At 41.1% G+C, this 23,334-nt stretch overlaps 2 protein-coding genes across 4 annotated transcripts in view; one reads left to right on the forward strand and one right to left on the reverse strand.

Moving 5' to 3' along the window:
• LOC119742586 (arylsulfatase-like) lies at positions 1–11,266 on the reverse strand. 2 transcript variants are annotated; one of them, XM_038218687.1, is made up of 8 exons: positions 11,189–11,266; positions 10,229–10,411; positions 8,181–8,320; positions 6,386–6,547; positions 4,465–4,577; positions 2,831–3,053; positions 2,284–2,448; positions 1–1,540 (listed from the first exon to the last, which is right to left on the reverse strand). In XM_038218687.1, the coding sequence occupies exons 2-8, from the start codon at positions 10,348–10,350 to the stop codon at positions 924–926; spliced, it is 1,542 nt and encodes a 513-aa protein (XP_038074615.1). In that variant the 5' UTR covers positions 10,351–10,411; positions 11,189–11,266; the 3' UTR covers positions 1–923. The 2 variants fall into 2 exon arrangements, with proteins under 2 accessions (XP_038074615.1, XP_038074625.1); XM_038218697.1 differs by having other exon boundaries at positions 11,021–11,237.
• An 18-nt stretch (positions 11,267–11,284) lies between these two features.
• Positions 11,285–23,334, forward strand: part of LOC119742574 (BTB/POZ domain-containing protein 7-like) — a 58,396-nt gene continuing 46,346 nt past the window's right edge. Inside the window, exons 1-2 of one of the 2 annotated variants that reach the window (XM_038218677.1) lie at positions 11,285–11,398; positions 14,222–14,341. The gene's annotated coding sequence lies outside the window, so the exon portion shown is untranslated. The remainder of the gene's footprint in view (positions 11,399–14,221; positions 14,342–23,334) is intronic. The other variant, XM_038218667.1, reaches the window with a different exon arrangement.

A 23,334-nucleotide genomic window follows, 5' to 3' on the forward strand; every position in this document is an offset into this window, starting at 1 on the left:
AACGAACAAAATGCACAAATTACAAATATGATGGACTATATCTTTAACTATCAATTGACTTCTCACACTTACTCGAGCCTGGCCCAAGTATTAAACCGACCCGCTGAGCCAGTTACTTTGGTAAGTATCCCACAGTACAGTGCGAAAACATGGCGTCCGAGTATAACACTATGGCTCAGGTTCACTTCACACTTCACTTCACGACGGGAGGAAAGTTAAGTTAATTTGAAACATAGCCAGCATTTCTTGTTCACTTTGGAAGAGCACGTATAATGGCCACCATGGCTCCCTTTGGACGGTTCAAATCCATTTGCAAAGGGGATTTAATCGCCACATGACCTCTTGACCCGGTCTGGTTGCTATGGTTCGACCTCAAGTAACCCCAGATCGTTCGTTTATTGCGATGAAAGTATGGGTAAGCGCGAAAAGTAATCAAACGTGCTCACTGAAAACAAGTCACAGTTGGCAATATGTGTGGCTGAGTTGCATGTCCAATGCCGAGGATTCTGAGTTTATGCTGTGTTAAAGGTTTCCGTAGATAATTAAAATTTGTATAAATTAGCTTTCAAAATGTGCATAATTATTTAAATATGTACTGTTTTCCCCAGTGATTCCTTAAATACAGTCCTGCATTTGTTGAAAATTACACATTTTTAGAATTTATCTTCGAGCAAACTCGACGCACAGTAAAGATGGAACACGCACGCTTTACACAAATTTTTTAATAGTTATCCTAGTACATTTGAGTGCAGTAGGAATAGCGCGTGCATCTTAGAATTGGGTGATACGCGGAGAGTGGTGTGGACCGTGGTATACAAGATAATACAAGATTGTTGTTGCCACGGATCGACCAATCAGGATCGAGGGTTCCGGTTTGCTTGAAGATAGTGGAACATGTAGTACGAGCCTTTCTACTCGTACCATTAACACGCACAATATGGTGGGTTACAGCAAGGTATAAGTGACGAGCCAAAAAACTCGTCATTGAAGAGTGGCGTCCCATGCACCATCCCAGCCTCGTGCTCCGAGACCAAACGCGCCACTTCTCGCAAGACCTCCGCGTGCTCCTGCGCCGGCAACGGGTAAGCTTCCTCGGGATCTTCGTTTAAGTCGTATAGGAGAGGGGGATTGTGGGTTGTCACGCAGGGAGAACTGTGGCAGTCTCCGCAGTAGTAGTCCCCCCTGACGTCGGGGATACCCGTCGGGCCGCAAAACGCCCGCAGCGATTCGTCCGTTCGGATCTCCTGCGTGTAGTAATGCACTTTGTATTTGCCGTGCTGCACTGCCATGATGCGCTTGCCACAGTAGTGAAACAATGCACGGTCGGGCGATCGTCCTCCGTGTAGTATTACCTCCTTGATGCTCCGCCCATCAATGATACGATCTGTGGGTGGGGTCCCTCCGGCTAGGTCTATAGCGAGGCTGAAGAGATCCATGGAGCTGATGACTTGGTGGTTGGTGATGTCAGCAGGTACGGTGCCCGGCCACCAGGCGATAGCTGGTACCCGCACACCGCCCTCCCATGTCATTCCTTTCCATCCTTACAAATGACAAAACAATGAAACAATTAACAAAGGCTTCTACGCATAGAGCTACATTAATTTAAGTTACGACTTAAGCCCGGTTTACAGTCCGATGGTCGCACGACTGAAAAACTGACGCGTGATCATTTTAAACGCAGTTTATAGTCGTGGCTGAAGCCTCAGCGACTAGTTGCTGAAGGACGCTGGCGCCATCGCTACAGAGTTCAAATAAGTGAACTTTGACATGGTCGCTGACCTCAATCAGTTGACCAATGGGCTTGCTTGAGCCATAAGAAATAATGAATATGCAAATATGACACTGAGATTATCAAACAAATCATTTGCCGACGTGTACATGTACATGTACATGTAGGACTATGTATTGTTCAAAAAGGATATGCATGGACACGGACACATGTAAGTGAATTACAAGTATGAACTGCCCGAAAAGGGCATCATGTATCGCACGACCGACTATAAACCAGCATTAACTTGGATACATTTACGTTTGTTCACAAATGTACCCTTTGGAGAACCCTTCCCATATCTGCATTTGTATTCAAAAGCAAACTACAAATGAAGCCTTTACATATTTCGCTATTTCGCAAATGAACTGCATAACGTACAGCACACAGATTTTGACCATGTTCTGATTAACCCTCCTAGTGGGAAGTCAATATTCAGAGCAATATGTCAAACCCTTTAAACATGTAAAACCTTTTAGTCACAATTGGCCTGTTACAGAGGATGGGCTTGTTACCTTTCAGGGGGCTTGACACACCCCCTTCTTTACACATTTCGCGCTCTGGCCCGTGATCAGACAGGAAAACGGCCAGGGTGTTTCTCTCCAGTTTCAGATCTCTCAGCAGTTGAAGCATCTCGCCCACAGCCCAGCTCATCTCATTCACGCTGTCTCCATAAACACCTAGCCAACAAAACACAGAACAATATTGGAATGTTCCAGAAAGTTGCATCTTTTGCAAATGTAAACACAAATATACAGGGGCAGTGTGGCCTAGCGGTTAGGGTTTGTGACTCGTGCTCAGAGGGTCAGGGGGTCGAATCCAGCTGCTGGTCATATGTTGTGTCCTTGGGCAAGCCACTTCATTCCCATTTGCCCTCTCCATCCAGTAGCTGGGGAGTAACCTGCGATGGACTAGCATCCCATCCAGGGGGAGTAAAGACATTCTCAGTCGTTTCATGCTACTGAAACTAGAGATAAACGTTGGCCTGATGGGCCACATTGGCTCGTGACAGACTTTACTTACATATTTCAGTTTGACATTACTGCTTTGAATTCTCAATACCTCGCCTTGATGAGTTTTTGAAAGCCTCCGAGCTGAACATGTTGGAGTGTGTGTGGGGGAAGGAAAAGTAGAAGAAGAACGGCTCATGCTGGTGGTCATAGACGAAGGCCTTGGCCTCAAGGAGTAAAGCTGAGGTCAGGTTATGGTGGCTGAATGGCTGCTGGAGTATGGTGTCGCCGTAGTACAAATAACAGGAGGTTCTGTCCGGGGACGGAATCATTGTCTGAAATGAGGGACAGAAGCAAACTTAATACCACAAGTATGTGTAACATTGGGCTTTACGACAAGCAAACTTGATCCTCAATCATTGGTCGATCCATGGCAACAGCAGTGTGGTATTATCCCATATACCACGGTCAACATTGCATTACGCACATCGCGCTATTCTAAGATGGGGGCACCATTCCTGTAGAAGGATAATCGCTGAAAAGTTTGGGTACAGCGTGTGTGTTCCATCTAGTCTACTGTGCATCAAGTTTGCGAAGATGAATTCGTCAGCCCAATCGGGCTCGTGGAACAAAGAAAATGTGGCATATGGAACACAGATGCATAACATTATTCCATGTTCTACTCGCGCTTGTGTAAATGGTCCGTGGTTATACAGGGTGGTCCAAAAAAAAAATGGAACGGCATACTTCCACTGCCTTGAGACTCAAACACCTGTACCAATTGATGGAGAACACATGATACAATGAGCTCATGTACTTCACTGTACCGTACACGAGTCAGACATCACACCAGATTTTTACATCAGCAAGGAAAAAGGGGACCTCATCATTAGAAAGATTTGTAGCATTCGGTTTTCAATTAATCTGTTACATAAACATGAGAAATCTGGCAACTGTCAACATTGTGTTATGGTTCACTTCTGTTGTAATTGGTCAGTTAAAGCTAGAGTCAATCATTTGCAGCTATCCAAAAAGTAACTGACGTAATTAGTGTTGAAAAACATACTTGGTTGAATGATAGTAAGGGAACTAAACTCCCTGTGAAATTATTCTTTCTGGCAAGCTGTCATTTTGAAGAAATCAACGGAAGAAGGCCTTCCAACGGTGCCTCTTAAGACGTACCGTTAGAAATTTCCGTTAGTAGTTCATTTTTTTATTCGGCGAAGAGCGCGCAAGCGTTGACACGACGCACGGTTGCTATAATTCGTCGGATCAGTGCGCGACATAGTGTAGCTGCAATCGGCTCAGTGAGAACGTGTCTCGGACGCTGAACTCAGGCCCAATTCAAAACATGATTCAAAAACTTTTGATTTGAAAATCGAGATCCTAGAATGTTGTTTTTCTCGGAATATTATACAGCTGAAGCTGAGCTGAAACTTCACCAGGTTAGCTGTTCAGCACCCTTCTGTAGATTTTGAGCAAGTTTGTTGCTTCAAACGAGCAAAATGCACAAATTACAAATGATGGACTATATACCTTTAAGTATTCAATGCAGGAATGCTACAAACTGTCTACGAATATCTAGAAGTGTCTAACGGTGACTGTTAATTGCCTTGTGGCTGTGCAACTGATAACGATTTGTTCCACTAGGGAACACAAACTGCAAAATACAATTTGACTTTCAAGTGGACAGGGACCATTCCAACCTTTGAAAAACTCTCTCAAGGAAAACAAAACGTTGCCTACCTTAGTTAGATCACATCGCCAGACATTGGACAGGGGCAGATTAGTGCCCACAAAGTCAAAACCATGGTGCTTGGGTAAGTGACTTCCGTCACTGGCATTAAACTCATTGATGCCTGAAACAGAAAAACACAAAGTAGAATTATTTGTGGCATCAACTGTCATAAGATAATATTGATCCATTAAGGCATAGCTGCCCTACAATGCTTGGACCAATCACGGCAGCGACTGCGCAACCAAATATCACGCAAATTTCTGGGGGGGGGGGAGATATCATATCGTTTGTCCCCCCCCCTTTTTCGTCCCGAATAAAAATTGTAAGCCTACATTTGACTCAATAGCTCAGAATAGCTGATTAAATGACTCCAAACTCGAAAATGAAAAGCTTTTACACAAAACAATTGGTTAAAGTGGTCAGAAATTGCTTCAGATCACACCATAGTGTCTAGAATCCAAAATTTCTGGGGTACTTATAAGCGTGCCCCGAACCCCACAACGTTAGAGCTTTGTGCTTCGCGCTCGCATTAGTCATGAAGGTATATCCCCCCTCCCCCCACTTTTGAGAAGCGATTGACGGCCTTGAGCCCATGATGTTTTAACAAATCACAGCAATAATTAATGTCCAACATGCTTGCACCAGAGTTGTAATGACTCAAGTCAATGACTCGACTCGAGTCCGACTCGAGTCACAAATATTGGTGACTCGACTCGACTCGAGTCCCTAAGGGTAAATGACTCGACTCGACTCGAGTCAATGCGAGCAAATGACTCGAATCGACTCGAGTCCCTCATCAGATGACTCGACTCGACTTGAGCGAAGGCCAATAAGACTCGAGTCCCAAAAATAAAAGCAAAACTTTGCGAAAAGTATTTGCAATGACTTAAGGTGCAAAATTTATGCTCACTTCGCTTTGCGAATAGCACTCTTGTACAAATATACAATGTGTCACAGACTCCCACCTCATGATTCTAGAACGCACAAAATACTATCCAGGAACCAGATTTTTAAACACATTTTCTAATTCGCTGTTTCATCATTGGCTTTGGGCGATTTCTTATTAAAGCTCTTGGATTCGAACGCTGGCTAAACTTATGGCCTCCTTTTATAAATTTTGGTATATAGTGTTCAAATATTCGTGACTCGAATTGACTCGAGCTAAATATTCGTGACTCGACTCGACTCGACTCGACTCGACCTTTTGGCCTAATGACTCGACTCGACTCGACTCGAGTCACTTCTTTAAAATGACTCGACTTGACTCGAGTCACTTCTTTAAAATGACTCGATTCGACTCAAGTCGTAAAAATCAGTGACTCGTTACAACTCTGGCTTGCACAACAGTCCGACGAGCTTGCACGCAAGCATGCCGCGTACAACTGGCACATCCAATGTGGCTGTTGATATTGTAACAAACTTGCTGTGCCTGGGTTAACTTTATGTTCTAGTGGCAGACATTCTTTAAGTTATCAGTCCAGCTCAGCTCAACAAAACCCATGTTTACTTGGAATTCTAATCCTGGCCAGGCCTAGTTGGCCTAGCAAGCCAGGATTAATTAGTTATGCAAACTTTCTTTTGGGTTGTACATAGTTCCTTTTCATATTCGCTCAAATATGGCAGAGACTATGTATTCAAACGGTGCTGCTGGAGGTTGGGGTGCGGTCATTTTGCTGTTTTTCGGGTCGAGGGAACATCAGTGGGGACTTTGGGTTTGTTGCGTTCCAGATAAGTCTCTGTGATTTTGTTCTTTAATTTATCTCCCAGGCCCTCCTCATATTTATTTGGCTTCAATTTCTTTGATTTGTGCCGCTTGTGCCAGTTACTCCAGCCCCCGGCACCTTCCTTTCATACTGGTCTCTGCCTCGCATAGGTCATTTTCGTTGTTCTAAGGCATTTTCTTTAAGCCACAAATCTCCCAATCTTTACCCAGATGCCATTTTCCGACCATCCCCGTTGCATAGCCTAGACTCTTCAGTGCCTCAGCAGTGGTTATCTCCTCTTTGGGTAATCCAGCGGACGAGTTCTGAGCGAAGACAGGAAAAGGTAGCTGGCGCTCGCCATACAGACCTATACGCACTGGGTACCTGCCTGTGATTGAATACAGAGAAACGTTTATAAACAAGTAAGACTATATGGACTTTGTGCATTAAAGTATCCCCTCAACGATTAAAAAAGGAGAGTTGGGGAGACCACACTTGGAAGATATGTTGAACGCATTGCTAAAGGCGCCCGACACTCACACCAAGGCGTTACGGGTCGGCTGGTGAACTTTAGAATAAAACTAGTTGTACGTACTTCACGCCGTATGCACACGACCTTGTATGCCCACGGGATGTATCGCTCCCACGGGAGCTCTCGAAAGTGGTCAAAAAGTGCCCTCTCTTGTTCGTGCAAGGAGTCCTCATGGTTGCAGACCAGTAAATAAACTTCCATAGACCCCAATGTTAAATGCTCCCACTTCAGAAATTCGGGAAAAATACTCCAGACTCTCCAAGGTGTTCGAGACACACATCAAATTAAAGCTTATTTCATCATCTTTCATTTTCTTTTCAATTTTTGGGGGTCAACTGATGACTTTTAGGAGAAATTTCCATCTGAAGATGATCACCCCTTAAAGTGGTCCTGAAGCCCATCACCATTTTGAAAAACGATGCCTACACTCCATTGCTAAATAGAGCGCTTTTAGGGCCCCAATTTCATCCAAATTGCACAGAACTACAAGCTCACAGTCCTGTGCACGGCTTCCACCTATATTTTTTACAACCCTCAAGTTTATGGCCCACAGTATGCTCAAATAAATCGTGATTTGGCTGGCGTAGGCAGTTTCGGACCGATTTACTGACCTGCACCCTTATGGCATTGTAATATATAATCATTAGCAGGTATTTCCTATTACCCCTGCTTGTCTGGCTTATGAATCATTTCTGAGACTTAATTGGCTTCTTTCTTGCAGCTACTCTGACATAATAAAGCTCTGTCCGTGATCTTGGGTGGAGGAAGACAAGTACTGTGTTGCGGTAAAGTATCTTTCTCAAGGACACAAGCACCTGAGGTCAAACCTCGATCAGGTTCACCCACAGAGCTATGCACATCGGCAACGCTGAATTGCAACTTTTTGTGCAAACATAACAAAAGATGTGCTATGCCTCCCGGTTAGAAAAGTAACACGATAGACCTTTCTCATATAGTACGCCATCTCGAAAAAAATTAAAGCAAGGCATTTGATGCAAACAAACAAATATAGCTGTGTAAAAAGTGTGTACCCGGTACGCTGAATGAGCTACTCTCACAAAGTTCCAGCAGATTGACAATCTTATGAATGGACAGATAGCTGAAATTCCCCGCAAACATCAACACACATTCTAGATAGGTCACGTCTCATTGTACATGTTCATCTTTTCACACCGTGGACGAAAAATACCAGAGAACAAAAGAGAACAAATCGTCCACGATTCCCAGCATACGTCCGCGATTGGGGTCGTGTACAAAACCTATGGGAGTCTTCCTAAAAAGTACAAACAAAAGAGGGACAATACTAATTCTGATATCTGTTACACCGTTGCAGAAGTTATGGGAGTGAAGTGTGGGATTGAGCGAAATGAAATACTAAGATTGCTTGTACTCTTGTACTGTAAATCTTGTATCCCTTGGTTATCCGTGGAGCATTCTACTGAGGAACACTCCAGGGATCACCTCAAAATATTCATTTATGACTTCCCACCTGTCAGCATAGCACCTCGACTTGGTGAACAGAACAGGGATGGGGCATACCACCGAGTAAAGCGCATCCCTTCCCTGCCCATCTGATCAATGGGACCAAACTCCTGTGTGGGGTGACCATAGGAAGACAGGTCTCCGTATCTATAAGAGGAAGAAAAAAAGATTCCAACTTTGTGAAACAGCAATTTCATTGATCCAGAATAGTTTTACACGTCAAGTTTGTCATGACCTATGACTGTTGGTACCACGACAGCTTAAAGTAAAGTCTGTCACCATTAAGCCAATATGGCGTTGATCAGGCCAGTGTTTATCTCTGGTTTCCTTGGCATGAAATGACTGAGAATATTTCTTTTCCCCCTGGATGGGATGCCAGTCCATTGCAGCGTAATTGCTCCCCAGCTCATGACGGATCCCCTTTATACTTCTGCCTAGAGAGAGTGGGGGCTGAAGTGGCTTGCCCAAGGACACAACATATGGTCAGCAGCTGGATTCGAACCCCTGACCCTCTGATCTGGAGTCACAAACCCTAACCACTAATAAGCCACACTCCCTGCTACCAAGACAGATTGTACAATCTTTTATCTTCAAGCAAACTTAATTCCTCGATCCTGATTGGTTAATCAATGGCAACAAATGAGAGGGTCCAACAGAGGCAGCCTAGTGTCCTCTTTGTACCTGTCTTACTGACCGACTGACTGACTGACTGTCACTTGTGAAACTGGTTACAGACTGGTGAGAGCTGGGCAGTGCTATCATATAGGACCACCCTAAAACACCAATGGGCTAAATTTGTCCCAATATCTAGACCAGATGCATATGAAAGTCTTCTATTTTATAGAATTATTTGTGCTCTTGGTCCAACTTTATTAAGGTTCCTTAAAGGGAATATACATCATTTGATTTTGCTGTAATTTTCAGAAATGGATGGAATTGGGGGGGCGAAATATAAAGCAAATATAGTTACACTGACTTTTTGGAGGTTTTGGGTTCGAAAATGCTATAAAAACCAAGAAAAACGATCATTTTCCTGTAGTCTGGTCCCCTGACTCCATATAAGAAGAAACAGAGCAGTTTACATACATTGGGGAATTGTAAGGTCAGGGAACCAGTCTAGCTGGCTCGTACCCGTTCATAGGTTTGTAATCGATTGCAAACAAGTGCAATGGTCAATTGGGGCCAGTATTTGAAAAAAAAGCCAGTTGTTTCCAACGCTGATCGGCCGATCAGCGTTGGAAATTGATACAAAAATACCACTTTTCTTGAAAATGACAGTATACCAGGTGCCATAATTTTACAGGATGCTTTAGACTGTCATTTACCAACATCCTATTAAGGTATTTCGCAAAAACTTGGTAGTTTTATTTTTCGATGTTTGCAAATGTTGTATATTCCCTTTAATCTTGCTCAAATCTCCTTTCTAACCCCCCCCCCCCTCCTCCCCCCCCCCCCCTTCCCTCTAAAAAAAAAAAAGCTCTGTACACAAGTACCCGTTCAACGGTAAGAAAGGGAGAGTTTCACTTGGAGAGACATTTGAATGCATCGCCGATGACACCCAACGCTCACGCGAAGACCCTTTGGCTTTGTGTACATTCAGAATGCAATCATTTGTGCGTACTTTGCGCCCCATCCGCTGGGCTCTCAAAAGTGGTAAAAAGGTGCCCTCTCTTGTTTGTGCACTTGGTACTTGGTACTTGAATGGTTCTTCTCCTGTAGGACTTCCACAAGGGAGTATAACTAGGAGGCCAGAAACACCGGGCAAACCCCTTCTCTTAGCGATAAGTGTTACTGGGTTCTTTTACGTGCATTGCATTACACAACACACGGGACCTCCGGCTTTACGTCCCATCCGAAGGACGAAGCAATAATGGTTAAGTGCCTTGCTTAAGGGCACAAGTGTCCAGGCCCGGGCTCGAACCCACGCCACTGTTTGCCTCTGAAACACCAGAGCATGAGTCCGGTGCTCTTAACAGCTAGGACATGACATTCCAACACAGAGCCCACTCTGGAGGGCAATTAACGTACAATTTGAGTACAGAGTTACCATATTACCCAAAGTCATCTGCCAAAAAGATGATAATGTTGGGTTGATCAAGGGCCGGGCGCATGGTGCATGCCAGCTGAGACATCGTGACAGTGAAGCATACCAACGCCGCTTGCATGGGTCTCTTCATTCTAACGGTACGGGTACTGTCAAATTAACTTGAAGCAATTCTGCAGTCAACTATCTCAGCTCTGTAACAATTCAGATTTTTTTAAAAAGGAGAACAAAAAGTTAGTGTTGTTGAAGGTTTAATTTGGAAACCAGTGAGAAGTTTGTGGATCGAGGCATGAAAAGAAGGTACTAGCAAGATAAGAAAGGGGGTGATTCTGAGAACCATAGATCTTTTATAGAACCGGCCATCTGTCTCTTAGAAGGGGGTTTATTCACAAACTTATGAACAGCAATGTTTTGAATTAATTTTTTTTCACCACCCCTTGGGACTCAAACCCCCCCCCCCCCCCGACTATATAAAGGGGTGGTTGGAGTGGCTACGACACCCCCTTCAATTTAAAAATCCCACATTTCCGCACATTGCCTAAATAATGTCACTCGATAAATATAGCAAAATTTGATTCATGGATTCACGCCTTATGAGTTTTCTGGCTGCAATTCCTCCTCCCCCCCCCCCCCCCAAAAAAAGACAAAGATAAAAATGAAAAAGATGTTTAATCCTCTTTTTATGTTACCAAGGGGTAATCATCACCCCGTTTATAATTAGTTGTGTAAAACCATGAAGGTAGAATTAAAAACTCAATGGTAAAACTAAAAGACTTGACCTTGAACTAAGACTAGCCTACTACCACGATAAAACGTCGCCCCAAAACCAAAACCACAATTTTAATTCGGGATTTTGGCCTCAAAAAGCCGTTTCTCCAACATAACTTTTAAAAATCAAATGTGACTGTGTTTCAATCACAACAATAATTTACAAAGTAACTTAGACAAAACTTGCGATCAAATATTATTACAAAACAGCCGCTCTCAACAACGACGCAACCTCGCTCGTCCAACAAGTAACGAGGTTGCAATAGGCGCTGTATCTAATTTTTCAATCAATAAGAATTCCGCCCTGGGGTCGAGTACACAGGTCGAGTACACAGCTAAAATGTCACCACGATTGACTTGAGTGACAACGGAGTGATATCGTACGATTGTGCTGATAATTCCTCTTAAAAACGGTGAGTATTTATCATTGTCATGCTTTAATAACAAATAATTCATATGTCACTACCGTACCCATTTACTTATTGTTTGATTTTTTGAAAGAAGAAGTCTCGAAGCCGTGGATTTTATTCATGAATTGCTTGACAAATACGTAAACGAAGAGTCGAAGACACAACACGTACAACAAGCAATGAATCATGCCTACATTACATCTCCGTAGGTTTGCATAGCTGATTTTACTACTTTAGTTTTGGGCTGTGTGTAGGCTAGCCCCATAAATGTGGCCAAGTTACTGGAGTAAAGTTCGACATGTTTTTGTACATGGTGGAAGTGTGGCCTTTATTTACGGAGGTAGTCCAGTAACTTGGCCACATTTATGCCATGGGGCCTACCACGCAAAGTTAGTCAATTTCAAACAGTGATATAAATAAGTATCATCAGCATATATGGCTCTAAAAATAAAACAAGTGTACTGCTGACATAAACGGGAATATCGACTCCTATTAATTATCCAAAGAATTAATCAGTCTTTTCAGAACATTGCATTCATTCGGATGAAAAAAGATAGTGGATATATCATTTGTGTATGGCATGCAGTGGATATTTTGCTGGAGACGGCAAACCTTTAGTAAATGTTAGCTTGCCGGATATGCACTGAACATGCACAGTTACTATTTTTTTGTACTTAGACATTTTCCGGTGACAAATTTTAGTCTGGCTCCATGCCAACATTATCGTTGTAACTTCGTATTCACAAGATGGGAATCAGACCATACAATTTCGGACTTTATTTCCCTTTAAAAAAAAATCCTCCAGAGCCACAAATCTGAAATAGAAAATGAAATACTCTGCAATAAAATGTTTGAGACATGTTAGAATAATAAAAGAAGAATATTCTTGGGGATGGGGAAAAAAAACCTTAGCAAATGTTGTATATCCTGGCCCTTTAAAAACCCACAATAATATGGACATGTTAGGCCCCCCAAAAAAATAAGTCGGTCTCTGGTCAGCGCGCGCATCGATTTTAATCATGCGCGTCGATCTTTTTTTTTTTCAAAAATGTTCCGCGGTAGCTCCAACAGCGCCCTCTATTTCCGCACCTCAATTTGTTTTACCAAAGAGCACCAAGGAGAGGGCAATTGCACCAAGGAAAATGATCGAAAGCACCAAGGCAAATTATGGAGGACACCAATGTACATGAGGACACCAAAAAAGCAAAATAGTACCCCACCTTGTCTGTACAATCCAAGCTTGAAAGTGAAAACACACCTCATGGACTTTGGAAATTTCCCAGGGAAATATCATGGAAAACTCTGGGAAGTTTGTTTTCATAAAGTGTTGGGAACCCTGATGATTTGTTATAGTGTCCAGATCAAGTTCCAATTTTACTCGGGTTAGACCCTGGATCAGTTGTATCACCGGAATGGAGTTTCGGAAATCGCAGGTTCAAACCCTGCACCTGTCAATTTCTGTGTTCAACTGTTTGTTATTGAAATGTTTGAGGTGTTGATAAGTTCAGTTAGATTTTAAAGATGTCTTCAAAAACGTTGTGTGTTTCTTTGGAAGAGCACCTTTTCCCCCAAAAGTAGGGTTTTTATGCTGGATACCAAAAATACTACCCCTACACCATTTTCCCCCCTAAAAATCAGTAGCATACAGTAACAATATACATGTACCGGTACGATGCAATTTACATAATGTGTACATGTACGTAGACATGCAGAAGAATAGAATGATGATGGAAAATATTCATTAGTTTTAATAATAACTATTGGTTGAAATACGAATGTTACACACCTCTACAGACTACAACTTGGGCTGTGTTACACCACCACCTCTTGACTTCCCAACAACCTCATTAAAGTGAAAACATACCTCATGGAAACAGCATGTACAGGTTTGTTGTTCAAATTTGTATCGATGTTTGTTGTTCATAATATAGTGCAAAACACATATGTAAAGACCTATCTACTTTACATAAACAGATGGCTGAGCGTACATGTACATGTAAGAGAGCGTTGTCCTAAATTTATTCTCAAAATCTGGGTGCGTACCGGTATATACATTTATTATAAAATCTCTCACGTGTACAAAATATGCGCTTTAAACATGTGCTAGAGTCTGGGATTACATTTTTCAAAACTCTGTCTCATTTATATCTAAAAACTAAAAGTTTCCTCAAAAACACATTTTGTTGTCATGAGGCTCCTTCTTTGGCAAAATACATCACGAAACAGGGCAAAGCAATAAGTAATTTGTATCACTACTTGTAATTTGCAATTTGGAAAAATGCATTATAATACATGAACTCAGATAGAATGTTCCTAATCAGGCCGAAGGACGAGTGACTTAATTAACATCAACAGTGCTGTTGCATTGGATCCAATTTACTGTATCCAGAGAGACTGTTCTACCTGAATGCTTCCATCAACATCCAGTAGAGGACAAGTGAGTGAAGAACCTAATGAAACGAATAGCGTCCAGTGGATATATGTATGTGTGTACATGTATGTATGCATCTCGCTGTCTAATTTGCATTCCAAATTCCACAATTCATACAGATACCGTTACTGGTACATCTCTACCTGAACAGATTGTCACAGGTATGCACTGGCATGTCATGTGAGCCAATTGACATGGGTAACCCATTGTTATCAATGTGGACCCGGACAATATTCTAGATAAACATTTCATTTGTTGGAGTCAACATTTTGCCCCCGCAAGGCCCCCGCTGATTCTCTGGGAAGCGAAGCCATTGTTTGCAAACAATCAGAAGCTTCCACTGGGGCTACTGTACCCTATTCAACACAAATCTGACTTCTCTCTCTTTTCTTGAGCAATTTCCTTCTAATCGTAATCATTCTTTGGCGCTGGCTGGATAAATATCTTAAAAGGCTGTGATGAAAAGACATCTTAAAGGATTGGATCAACCGTTTTAACAGCGCAGGCATCTCAAGGTATGCACACTGGCAACAAGTATCCTGAACCTGTACAGTTTCTTTAATAGAGATATTTGGTTGGCAAGTTGAACTGCCCTGCCATATTGACCACAAACAGTCTTTCAATAATGAGCTATTTACAGGACACGTTGAGAGACATTTAGCACTGGCAGTCCAGTAACAGTGCCGGTACATGTTCTTGTCCATAAAACTACATTATGATACTACACAGGAATTGAAATCCAGCCTGTTGTAAGAGAATAACATACTGTACATAATTATTGTGGGTTTTTAAAGGGCCAGGATATATACATTGTACAACATTTGCTTTTGCTGTTACAATTTTCAGAAATGATGGATTTGGGGGGTTAGTAGTTTATAGCACTTAGGATGAAATGGAGCAATGTATAGATGTCGGGAATTGTAAGGTCAGGGAACCAGTCTAGCTGGCTTGTACCCATTCACAGATGTGTAATCGATTGCAAACAAAATGCAGAGTTTTATATGGTAAATTGGGGGCAGTACTTGAAAAAAAAGCCATTTTTTTTCCAATGCTGGTCGGCTACACAAATACCACTTTTCGTGAACATGTGAGCAAACCAGTTGCCTTGATTTTACAGGATGCTTTAGACTGTCATTCACTAACAGTAACAGTCCAGCAAGGTATTTCATAATAATTTGGTAGTTTTGTTTTTTATGTTTGCAAAGTTGTAACTTGTATTCCCTTTAATTACATGTACTGTAGCCTTTTAGAGGTTAAAAAATCTTATTTAATTTTGATTATTGTACAAGTGGTACAGATGTGCATGCTATGGTATCGGTTGGCATTGCTTGACCATACACATACATGTACATGTACGGTAATGCATGTACAGTATAGCTAGAGTGCAGTGTACGAATGGTACCGGTAATTCCTGTCTTTGAGCGCAGTGCTTCACTGCCTGGTCGGAGACTAGCAGCTCTTGCCAAATTGTGCAAGAAGGGCGAAAGGTCTCATGGTTTTCTTTTATTCACTAGAAGGCGTGAACACACTTGCCATGTAGATGGCTATAGTAAGTATAATCATACATGTGCATTTTAGATGACATCATCAAGTGAGTCATCAGCCGCAGCTTGCAGATGGTTGTTTGAGCAGATTTTTTTTGTAGTTTGTAGTTCAAACACCCCTTGGGCTTTAAGTGGTGGGCAGTCTGCCAGTCTACGGCTTCGTGCAAGTCTGTGGCTTCATTTACAACTTGGCTTGAAACCCTATTACAATGCACTTACGTGTTTATGAATTTGTCAGAAAATTAGATTTTCATTCGATTCAACTGGGTGGATGGAGAAGCCTAATTAAAAGTGATGTTCTCTCAGATATTTCCAAAAATTGAGTGCTTGTTTACTTAATTTGAAGGTTTGGGTCAAAAGAAATCCACACACGTACACGTATGTGTAAGCCTAACAAAATAAGGAAACGGTAAAAAAAAAACCTGTTTGTTTTCATGGGGGGAGGGAGCATTACTGATGCATGTTTCCAAAAGTACTTGCAAATATAACAAATATGATGGTCTACCAAGTACCAGTACATCAGTGATTTTAATCAATTTAATTGGATTTGTATAGGGCCAATATACCAAAAAATAAAACCGACTTTGAATTTTTATATTTCTTCTTTTTTTTTGCGGGGGGGGGGGGGGGGGGGGGGCTGTTTTTGTGGTAGTGATTGATTGCAGGTGTTAAATTTTTTTGTGTTTTATGCTTCTTGGAATGAAAATCCCCACTTACCGGGTACACACATGTACAAAGCTTCAGAGTTCCTACATTCATGGAAAAATTCTTGGAAAATCCTAGAATTTATTAAAAGCTATCGCGGAAAGTCTTGGAAAAGTCATGGGATGTTTTTTAACAAGGAGTCATCGAAACAGGAAAGTTGATACTAGAAATAAAGCCAAGGAAAAGTCATCAATAGAATCCTGCCCAACCCACGCGTGATGATATTTAATATTTGGCTATAGCAGTCTTCCAGTTTACATTCCAGTTTACTTCCTCTTTGTGCGTAAAACCCATATTTGTTGCATGTTCAATGCGCCATTGCAATTTTGTTGTGGTGCCCAGTGGTCCTGTGTCAAACTGGAAGGCTGAAGGACGTCCCTTGCCTCCGTGTGATGACTGGCCAATGTATTGTAAGTAGGCTCCTGAGATGCCAAAACAGCATATGAATTGGTCATGGAAATCCCTTATTTTGTTTTGGAAAAGTCCTGGAATTTCACTTCACGATTTCAGTGGGAATTCTGAGTCTTGAATACTTACCTTGTAAGTTTCGGGGGAAAAATAACCTTTTACAAGTCTGTATACATGTACTTGTCCAGTTGCCCTCCAATATTTACATGCACTGTGTATTCTGTGAACATATGTATACGAACAAAGTACCTTGCTACCCCCTTGCTTTTCAATGTTACCAAAAATAAAACATATGTTGTTTTTCTATTTCATGTACTTAGTTTTTAATCATGGCATTTTAATCCTGCGGATGGGAGTTGTAAAGTACACGATACATGGGCACGGGTTTGCTTTGATTATTTCACAATATTCATCCACCATTGCACATGTATTTTTGAAGCGTAACAGGATACTTCACAAATCTAGTGTGTGCAACGTTAATCAAGGACAGTTTGATTACAAAATGCATATTGATAATTTAGCCAGAATAAAAGTCACGGGTGTTTATTGTCACTTCGGGCTCCATATCCATTACATGCAGGACCATACAGGCTTCTGGCCTATGGGGATGGAATAATGAGATCCGAAGGTCTTCAAATGAGTCATTTTAGTTCAGCTGAAAACACTGTACATTGTATTTTGATAAGGACGGGCTGAGACACCTCACACGTATTCGTGTAAGCTTGGTTATGAGTGTGTGTGCGTGCAGTACTTGCAAGGGTGGATCCAGAAACAAATTTTCGGGGGGCCAAGATGGCTCGAGTATTTTTATTTTGTTTTCATAAAAGGGGATGGGGATTAAGCATATTGTGCGCTATTTCCACATTGTAATATTAAAACTAAAACGTATGTGTAGGTGATGGCTTGCGAGGGAGATACGCAATATTTTAATTTATTCGCTGAAATGTTAAGACACAAAGGTGTCTTCACTCCTTCGATAAAAAATAATAATAATTTTTTTTGGGGGGGGGGCGTGGTCAACTCAATATAATTTTGAAGCTGTAAGATCTGAAATGATTGTTTTTATATTAAATTTGATGTACACGTACATTAGAATTGATTATTGGGTCTTGTTTTTGCCCAAGGGCAGATGCACCACAACCCCTCAAGAAAGATTCACACTAACAACCTACAAAATCCAGTACCATTCTATAACTTTGGATGGGTCGTTCCCCGAACACTCACACCCCAGACACTCCCCACACCCCTCTGTCACACCCCCACCCCTCCCTCACACCTCCACCCCTCCCTCACACCTCCCCCTTCCCCCTTCACACCTCCCCCCCCCCCCCCCCCACACACACGCACTTAACTGAATTATTGTCCTTAACAAGTACAACATTATGGAACCCATCTGTACCTTGGATGAAGCATCTCCCTTGAAATCTTGCAATCAGCTTTTATTGAATTTGAACTTCGGACATGTTCAAAGTTAAAGCACGAACAACATGATACAGCTTATAAATGTACATGGATCAGAATTACCACACACAAAACAGCCTTCCATTTGTTTGTGACACAAGCTAAAGAAAATAACTTGGAACATCCCCCAAATTTCTCCCCAATCTCTGATTGTGACCACATTCACTCGCTAGCAGTCTTGTTGGTTCATGGGTAGCCTGCCCATTGGAATGATCAGAGAGTTCCCACCCATTTTTTTTTCTCAGCATTACAGCTCAAGACTGTGTGCTAAATAAAAAAAAATGAAAATTCTTCTGGTGAGGTTGGATAAGTGTTATTGGTTTGAAAGAAAAAGTGGATATAAGGCAACAAAAAAAAAAGTAGTCGGTCTCTGGTCAGACTGAAGTTCCGGAATTGTTGCGGCGACGTGTTTTTTTTTTTTTTTTTTTTTTGGCTTTTTTTTTTTCAAGCTTGTATTGTACAGACAAGGTGGGTACTATTTTGCTTTTTTGTGTCCTCATTATACATTGGTGTCCTCCATAATTTGCCTTGGTGCCCTTTATCATTTGCCTTGGTGCAATTTCCCCATTCCTTGGTGCTCCTTGGTACAAAAATTTGAGGAGGCGCAGCAATAGAGGGCGCTGTTGTAGCTTCCGTGTTAATTTGAAAAAAAAGAAAGGTTGACGCGCATGATTAAAATCGACGCGCGCGCTGACCAGAGACCGAGTATTTTTTTTGGTGGCCTAACCGAGTTTTGAAATCTCCCATCACTATAAAAAACCTAAGTGTCAACTTGTCCGAATGTTTTGTAGGCTAATTAATGAGTCATTGGGGTGACATTGGGGTGACAGCTCCTACTTCAGTCCACTAGTCTTGTCTTGAGATTCACAGTGAAGCCTCTCTCTTTGCTTGTCAGCAGTCCGGCGACAGGCTGACTGTATCGGAATTGCATCAACCGTTGCCTCAGCTGTCTAAGGGCCCAACATTTCTTCCATTTGCCTCCCAAGTGTAATTAATTTAGGCAGCACTGACAAGCTCTTCAACTCGGACTGAGCCATGCAGGAAGTGTCCTCTTGAGTCTAGTGTACATTTCTGTGATGCCATCTTGAAGAACCTTTGCAAAAAAATCTTCATCTTGATACACGTATACACCACTGTAAAGTGCGTAAATAAATCATAAATCTTTTACCAAAAGTCCAGAAGCATTTTATGTGCTATTATTGGAAGTGATTTTTTAACACTGGCTAAAATGTGATGAAAAAGGCTTTGGTCTGTACCGGTAATATAGACCTTATTTTGTTGGATGGAGATTAAATTGTGCTGTAAACGGTATCATTTTTGAGGATTTAAGTAATGTTAAAAAATTAAGGGGAACTTAACAAAATGTTAAACTTGTTAAAAAATTGATTGTATGCAGTGATGTAGTTACTAGATGTAGTTATTCTACAAGTACCGGTACCTGTAACAGCCTGTTTAACCCCTTTCCCCGCTTTAGTATTGTTACGCTCCAACTAGACCATGTACCATCCCAACTTAGGTGTTCAGGATGGAACACTTTTAGACCAAATATAAAAAAACAACATGTTTAGCGTCCTCGCCCACTTTCGTTTTGGAGGCCGCCTCCTTTTTTTCTTTTTTCTTTTTTTGTAAACCGAAGAAAATGATAAATTTTAAACAGTTACATCATTTTGGCCTCTTTGCCTTTTGCATCTAGCCCATATAAAGCTGGTACGTCATTTCCTGAGTCAAAGTGGCCGCTATTTTAAAAAAAAGCTGGCAGCCATCTTGAAAAATAGCCCGGTCGGGCGGCCATTTTGGAGGGGGAAAAAAAGAGAAAAAAAGGGCCTCCTTCCTTTTTTTCAAAAAGGCAGGACGCTAAACATTTTTTCTTTTACTTGGCCTTAGTTTTGATGGTCCCAACTAAGGTTGGGACCAATGGTCTAGTTGAGGCGTAACAGTATCCCTCACACAAGTGAATGAACTTTTTACACATGAACACTGTATAATTGTAAAATAGCAGAGGGGTGAAATTTGGCCAGTGTACCGTACAATACGTGTATGTATGTAAACAGGGGCATTAATTGGAATAAACTTTGTGGTTGCATAGGGTTTTCATTCATGTCCTGTTATCCTTAATCATGGTACACGTATGTACATGTATGTTGACCCGATATTGACCTGGAACGTTTGGTTTTGCCCTGCTTACCCCCAAGCAGGTGGCCCAAGTCTTATCATAATATGTCTGTGACCTCATACTGAGGTCAGCTCTGATTTACAGGGACCAGTCAATCAGGTTGGGTCACTCATAATTTGTAAAAATACAGTGTACAGTGTGTGTGCTATACTCTATACGCTATTTTGATTTCGGGTGTGCTTTCTTTCCTCATTTTCCCCAAAACAATTAAAAGGAATGTACAACATTTGCTTTTGCTGCAATTTTTGGAAATAAATGGATTTGGAGGATTAGTATGTTATAGCAAATATTGTTGAAATGACTTGTTTCACGTTTTGGGCTTGTAGATGCTGGAAAAACCAAGAAAACCAATCATGTTCTTGTAGTCTGGTTCCCTGACCCCACTTTAGATGAACCAGAGCAAGCATGACTTTGGAAAATTGTAAGGTCAGAGAATCAGTCTAGCAGGCTTGTACCCCTTCACAGGTGTGTAAACAATTGCAAAAGAAAACGCGGAATAACTAATTATGAAAAATTAGGAACAGTTTTTGAAAAAAGCCAGTTTTTTCCAACGCTGGTCGGCCGACCAGCATTGGAAAAATACCATTTTTCTTGAAAATGACAGCAAACCAGGAGCCACAATTTTACAGGATGCTTTATACTGTCATTCCATAACAATCTAGTGAGATATTTCGTGATTATTTCATCATTTCGTTTTGTGATGTTTGCAAATGTTGTATCTTCCCTTTAAGGTACGGTAGAGGCTGTCAAAATAGGTAGGGTAGGGTAACCAGAAGCAGAACCTTTAATTTTTTGGCCTTATATTGTTTGTGCTGTTGTGTACAATCACAGCGAAAATTTGATGAAAATGCAGACCAGAGATACATGTACAACAGAATATAAATGGCAATATGTGTTTCACCCGTTCCAATATGATTTACACAGTTAATGAAAAAAACCCTTGCAGAGTGCCAGTTGAGTCATTTCCAATACAATGTGTAATTCCCATTGGACTGGTTGAAAAACACATGTTTACCTGTCCTTTCATAATCTGTTACAGCTCTGGTTTGCATGAATGAGTTTCCATGACATTTTCACTGATTATACACAAGAGTGTAATGAATATGCTCCATCAAAATGAAAAACTCATGTTAGGTGCTTTTGAGAAATTTAACAATATGTGCTTGCTCCAGTTTTTTGGGGGTCACCCTGTACTGTACACATGTGATCAGTTTAAAGTGTTCCAACCTCAGAAATAATAATAAATGCATGTAATAATACAGTCATATTTAATGATATAAACAAGTTTGTGTTTTGTGCAGCTGTAATGCCAAATTGCCTCAGTATGTACAGGTAAATGTACTAGATGTACAATACACAAATGGAACAAGACAAACTCCGTTGCAGGTTTACATTGTAAATAATACTGCAGTATTATGCACAGCCACACGATTTACGCAATAAACGCGATTGGATTAATGACTGGAAGTTAAAGGCGGCTTCAATTTCAATGCGGCACCAGGCTGACTGTCACCCTGCATCGGCCAATCAATAATGATCCGGATGGTCCGTCAGGCGGAACCAGAAAAATTGACTGATGACTCAGAAAGAATTTTGTAGCATACATGAACGAAAACTGGGTACTAAGCCTTGCGCTGCGAAGTGCTGAGCTTTTATTGCACTGGTGTAATTGCAAAATTGGTTGAAATTTTCTCAGTAGCGTAATTTTGTTTCTGGATGAGTGAATAATATTGAAGCTTAAGGGATTTTCAAGCTTGTATTAGAAACATATTGCTGCACATCAGTTTAAAATATCATCTGACTCATAAGGTACATGTGATATGCAAAGACTCGTAACTTGTGAATTTGGAAATGGTGTACAATTTTTTGGAGGATACAGCAGTGAATAGTTGATTTTTAAATTAAAAAGAGATTCTAGATTTTGTAGCCTTGAAGGATAATACTTAGCAGAGCTGTAGTATAACTGATAGTGTATTTCAGTTGGGGCCAAACAAATGTGTTCCCAAAAAAAGTGGGTCCAAACATTTCCCCCCCAAATTTGATATGAAAAGCAAGGGGAGGGTGCACATGTATTGCTTTTGTTGAGTTTGTGGGTGGTGTATGCATTAACTGCCCTTTGTGCGATGTATACAGTTCACATGTATATGATTATGTTTACATGTCGTGAATGTAAACACATTTGTACTGTGGATGGAAATTATGAGGCAGTTATTGAACAGTGTGATGAAAAGGCACATTGTAGTTCCATGGTTGGTCTGACAATTGGTGTTGTTGTAACCGTCCCTTTGAAGGGTATAATGGGATTAACAGCTTAGTGGGATTAGCCTAACTGAGCTTATCACACTCTTTAGCTGCATGGGATAATCTGTATTGATCTGGATAGTTCTGAGCTTGAATGTCTGGTTTTTGCACAGTAATGCCACTTTCCTTGAATCATGGAGGATCGACAAATTTCTTCCTTCTCTAAAAAAGTTTCTGGAAAATTTCCAGGATTTATTACTGTGCTTGTATTAAAGTCATCTTGACTAGTTTAAAGATTGAGTCTTGCCCACACGCAAGCAAGTGAATTTGTTTCCAAGTGAATTTGTTCCTTGTAAAGCATTCAAAATATGGTGATATGCAAAACATTTATCATAAGATGGAAATTTTTTTTGCGCCGGGGTGATATAAATCAAGTTAGGTCTGCACTAGAAAGCAGAAGGTCGTGGGTTCGAGACACACCCGAGTGATTTTTTTCCAACTTTCACTCGGGAGGTTACACATTGAGTATACTGTATACAGTGTTTAAACGTCGGTGAAGGGCAAAACCTAATTTGATTTAAAACATTTATCAAAAATTGTACATCACTCCATAGCAATGATTTGTCAAGAATTTCATTGTTTTGAACCTTCCTCTTTTCTTGCTGTAGAGTTACATACATGTACATGTACATCATACCGTATAATGTATCTTGGGAAAAGGGGAAAAAAATCTCTTATGAACTATAATGTGTGCATACATCTGCATGTTTACTTTGTTTTCTACATAAAACTGTGTACAAGCGTTTGTGCATGTTTTTTTTTTATTGCGTGCATATCTTCGTGCCTGTATGTGGTGTTTGTTTTAATGGTGTGCGTGTATGTACATGTATACATTGTAACTGAATTTCGAAACCACATTATTTCCTGTTTGTCATGGAATTGAAACTGATTGAAATTCAAGAGCGTATGTTGTTTT

Source organism: Patiria miniata, unplaced genomic scaffold, assembly GCF_015706575.1.
Source record: "Patiria miniata isolate m_02_andy unplaced genomic scaffold, ASM1570657v1 HiC_scaffold_11, whole genome shotgun sequence".
Lineage (NCBI taxonomy): Eukaryota > Metazoa > Echinodermata > Asteroidea > Valvatida > Asterinidae > Patiria > Patiria miniata.

Bases quoted from the DNA above. Each gene is read 5' to 3' on its own strand.
- LOC119742586 (XM_038218687.1), bottom strand. From the start codon at position 10,350: ATGAAGAGACCCATGCAAGCGGCGTTGGTATGCTTCACTGTCACGATG. The intron at 2,449-2,830 runs GTATTGAGAATT...TTTGTTGGCTAG, and splicing joins CAAAAACTCATCAAGGCGAG to GTGTTTATGGAGACAGCGTG. The intron at 1,541-2,283 runs GTAACAAGCCCA...GTCATTTGTAAG, and splicing joins TGTGTCAAGCCCCCTGAAAG to GATGGAAAGGAATGACATGG.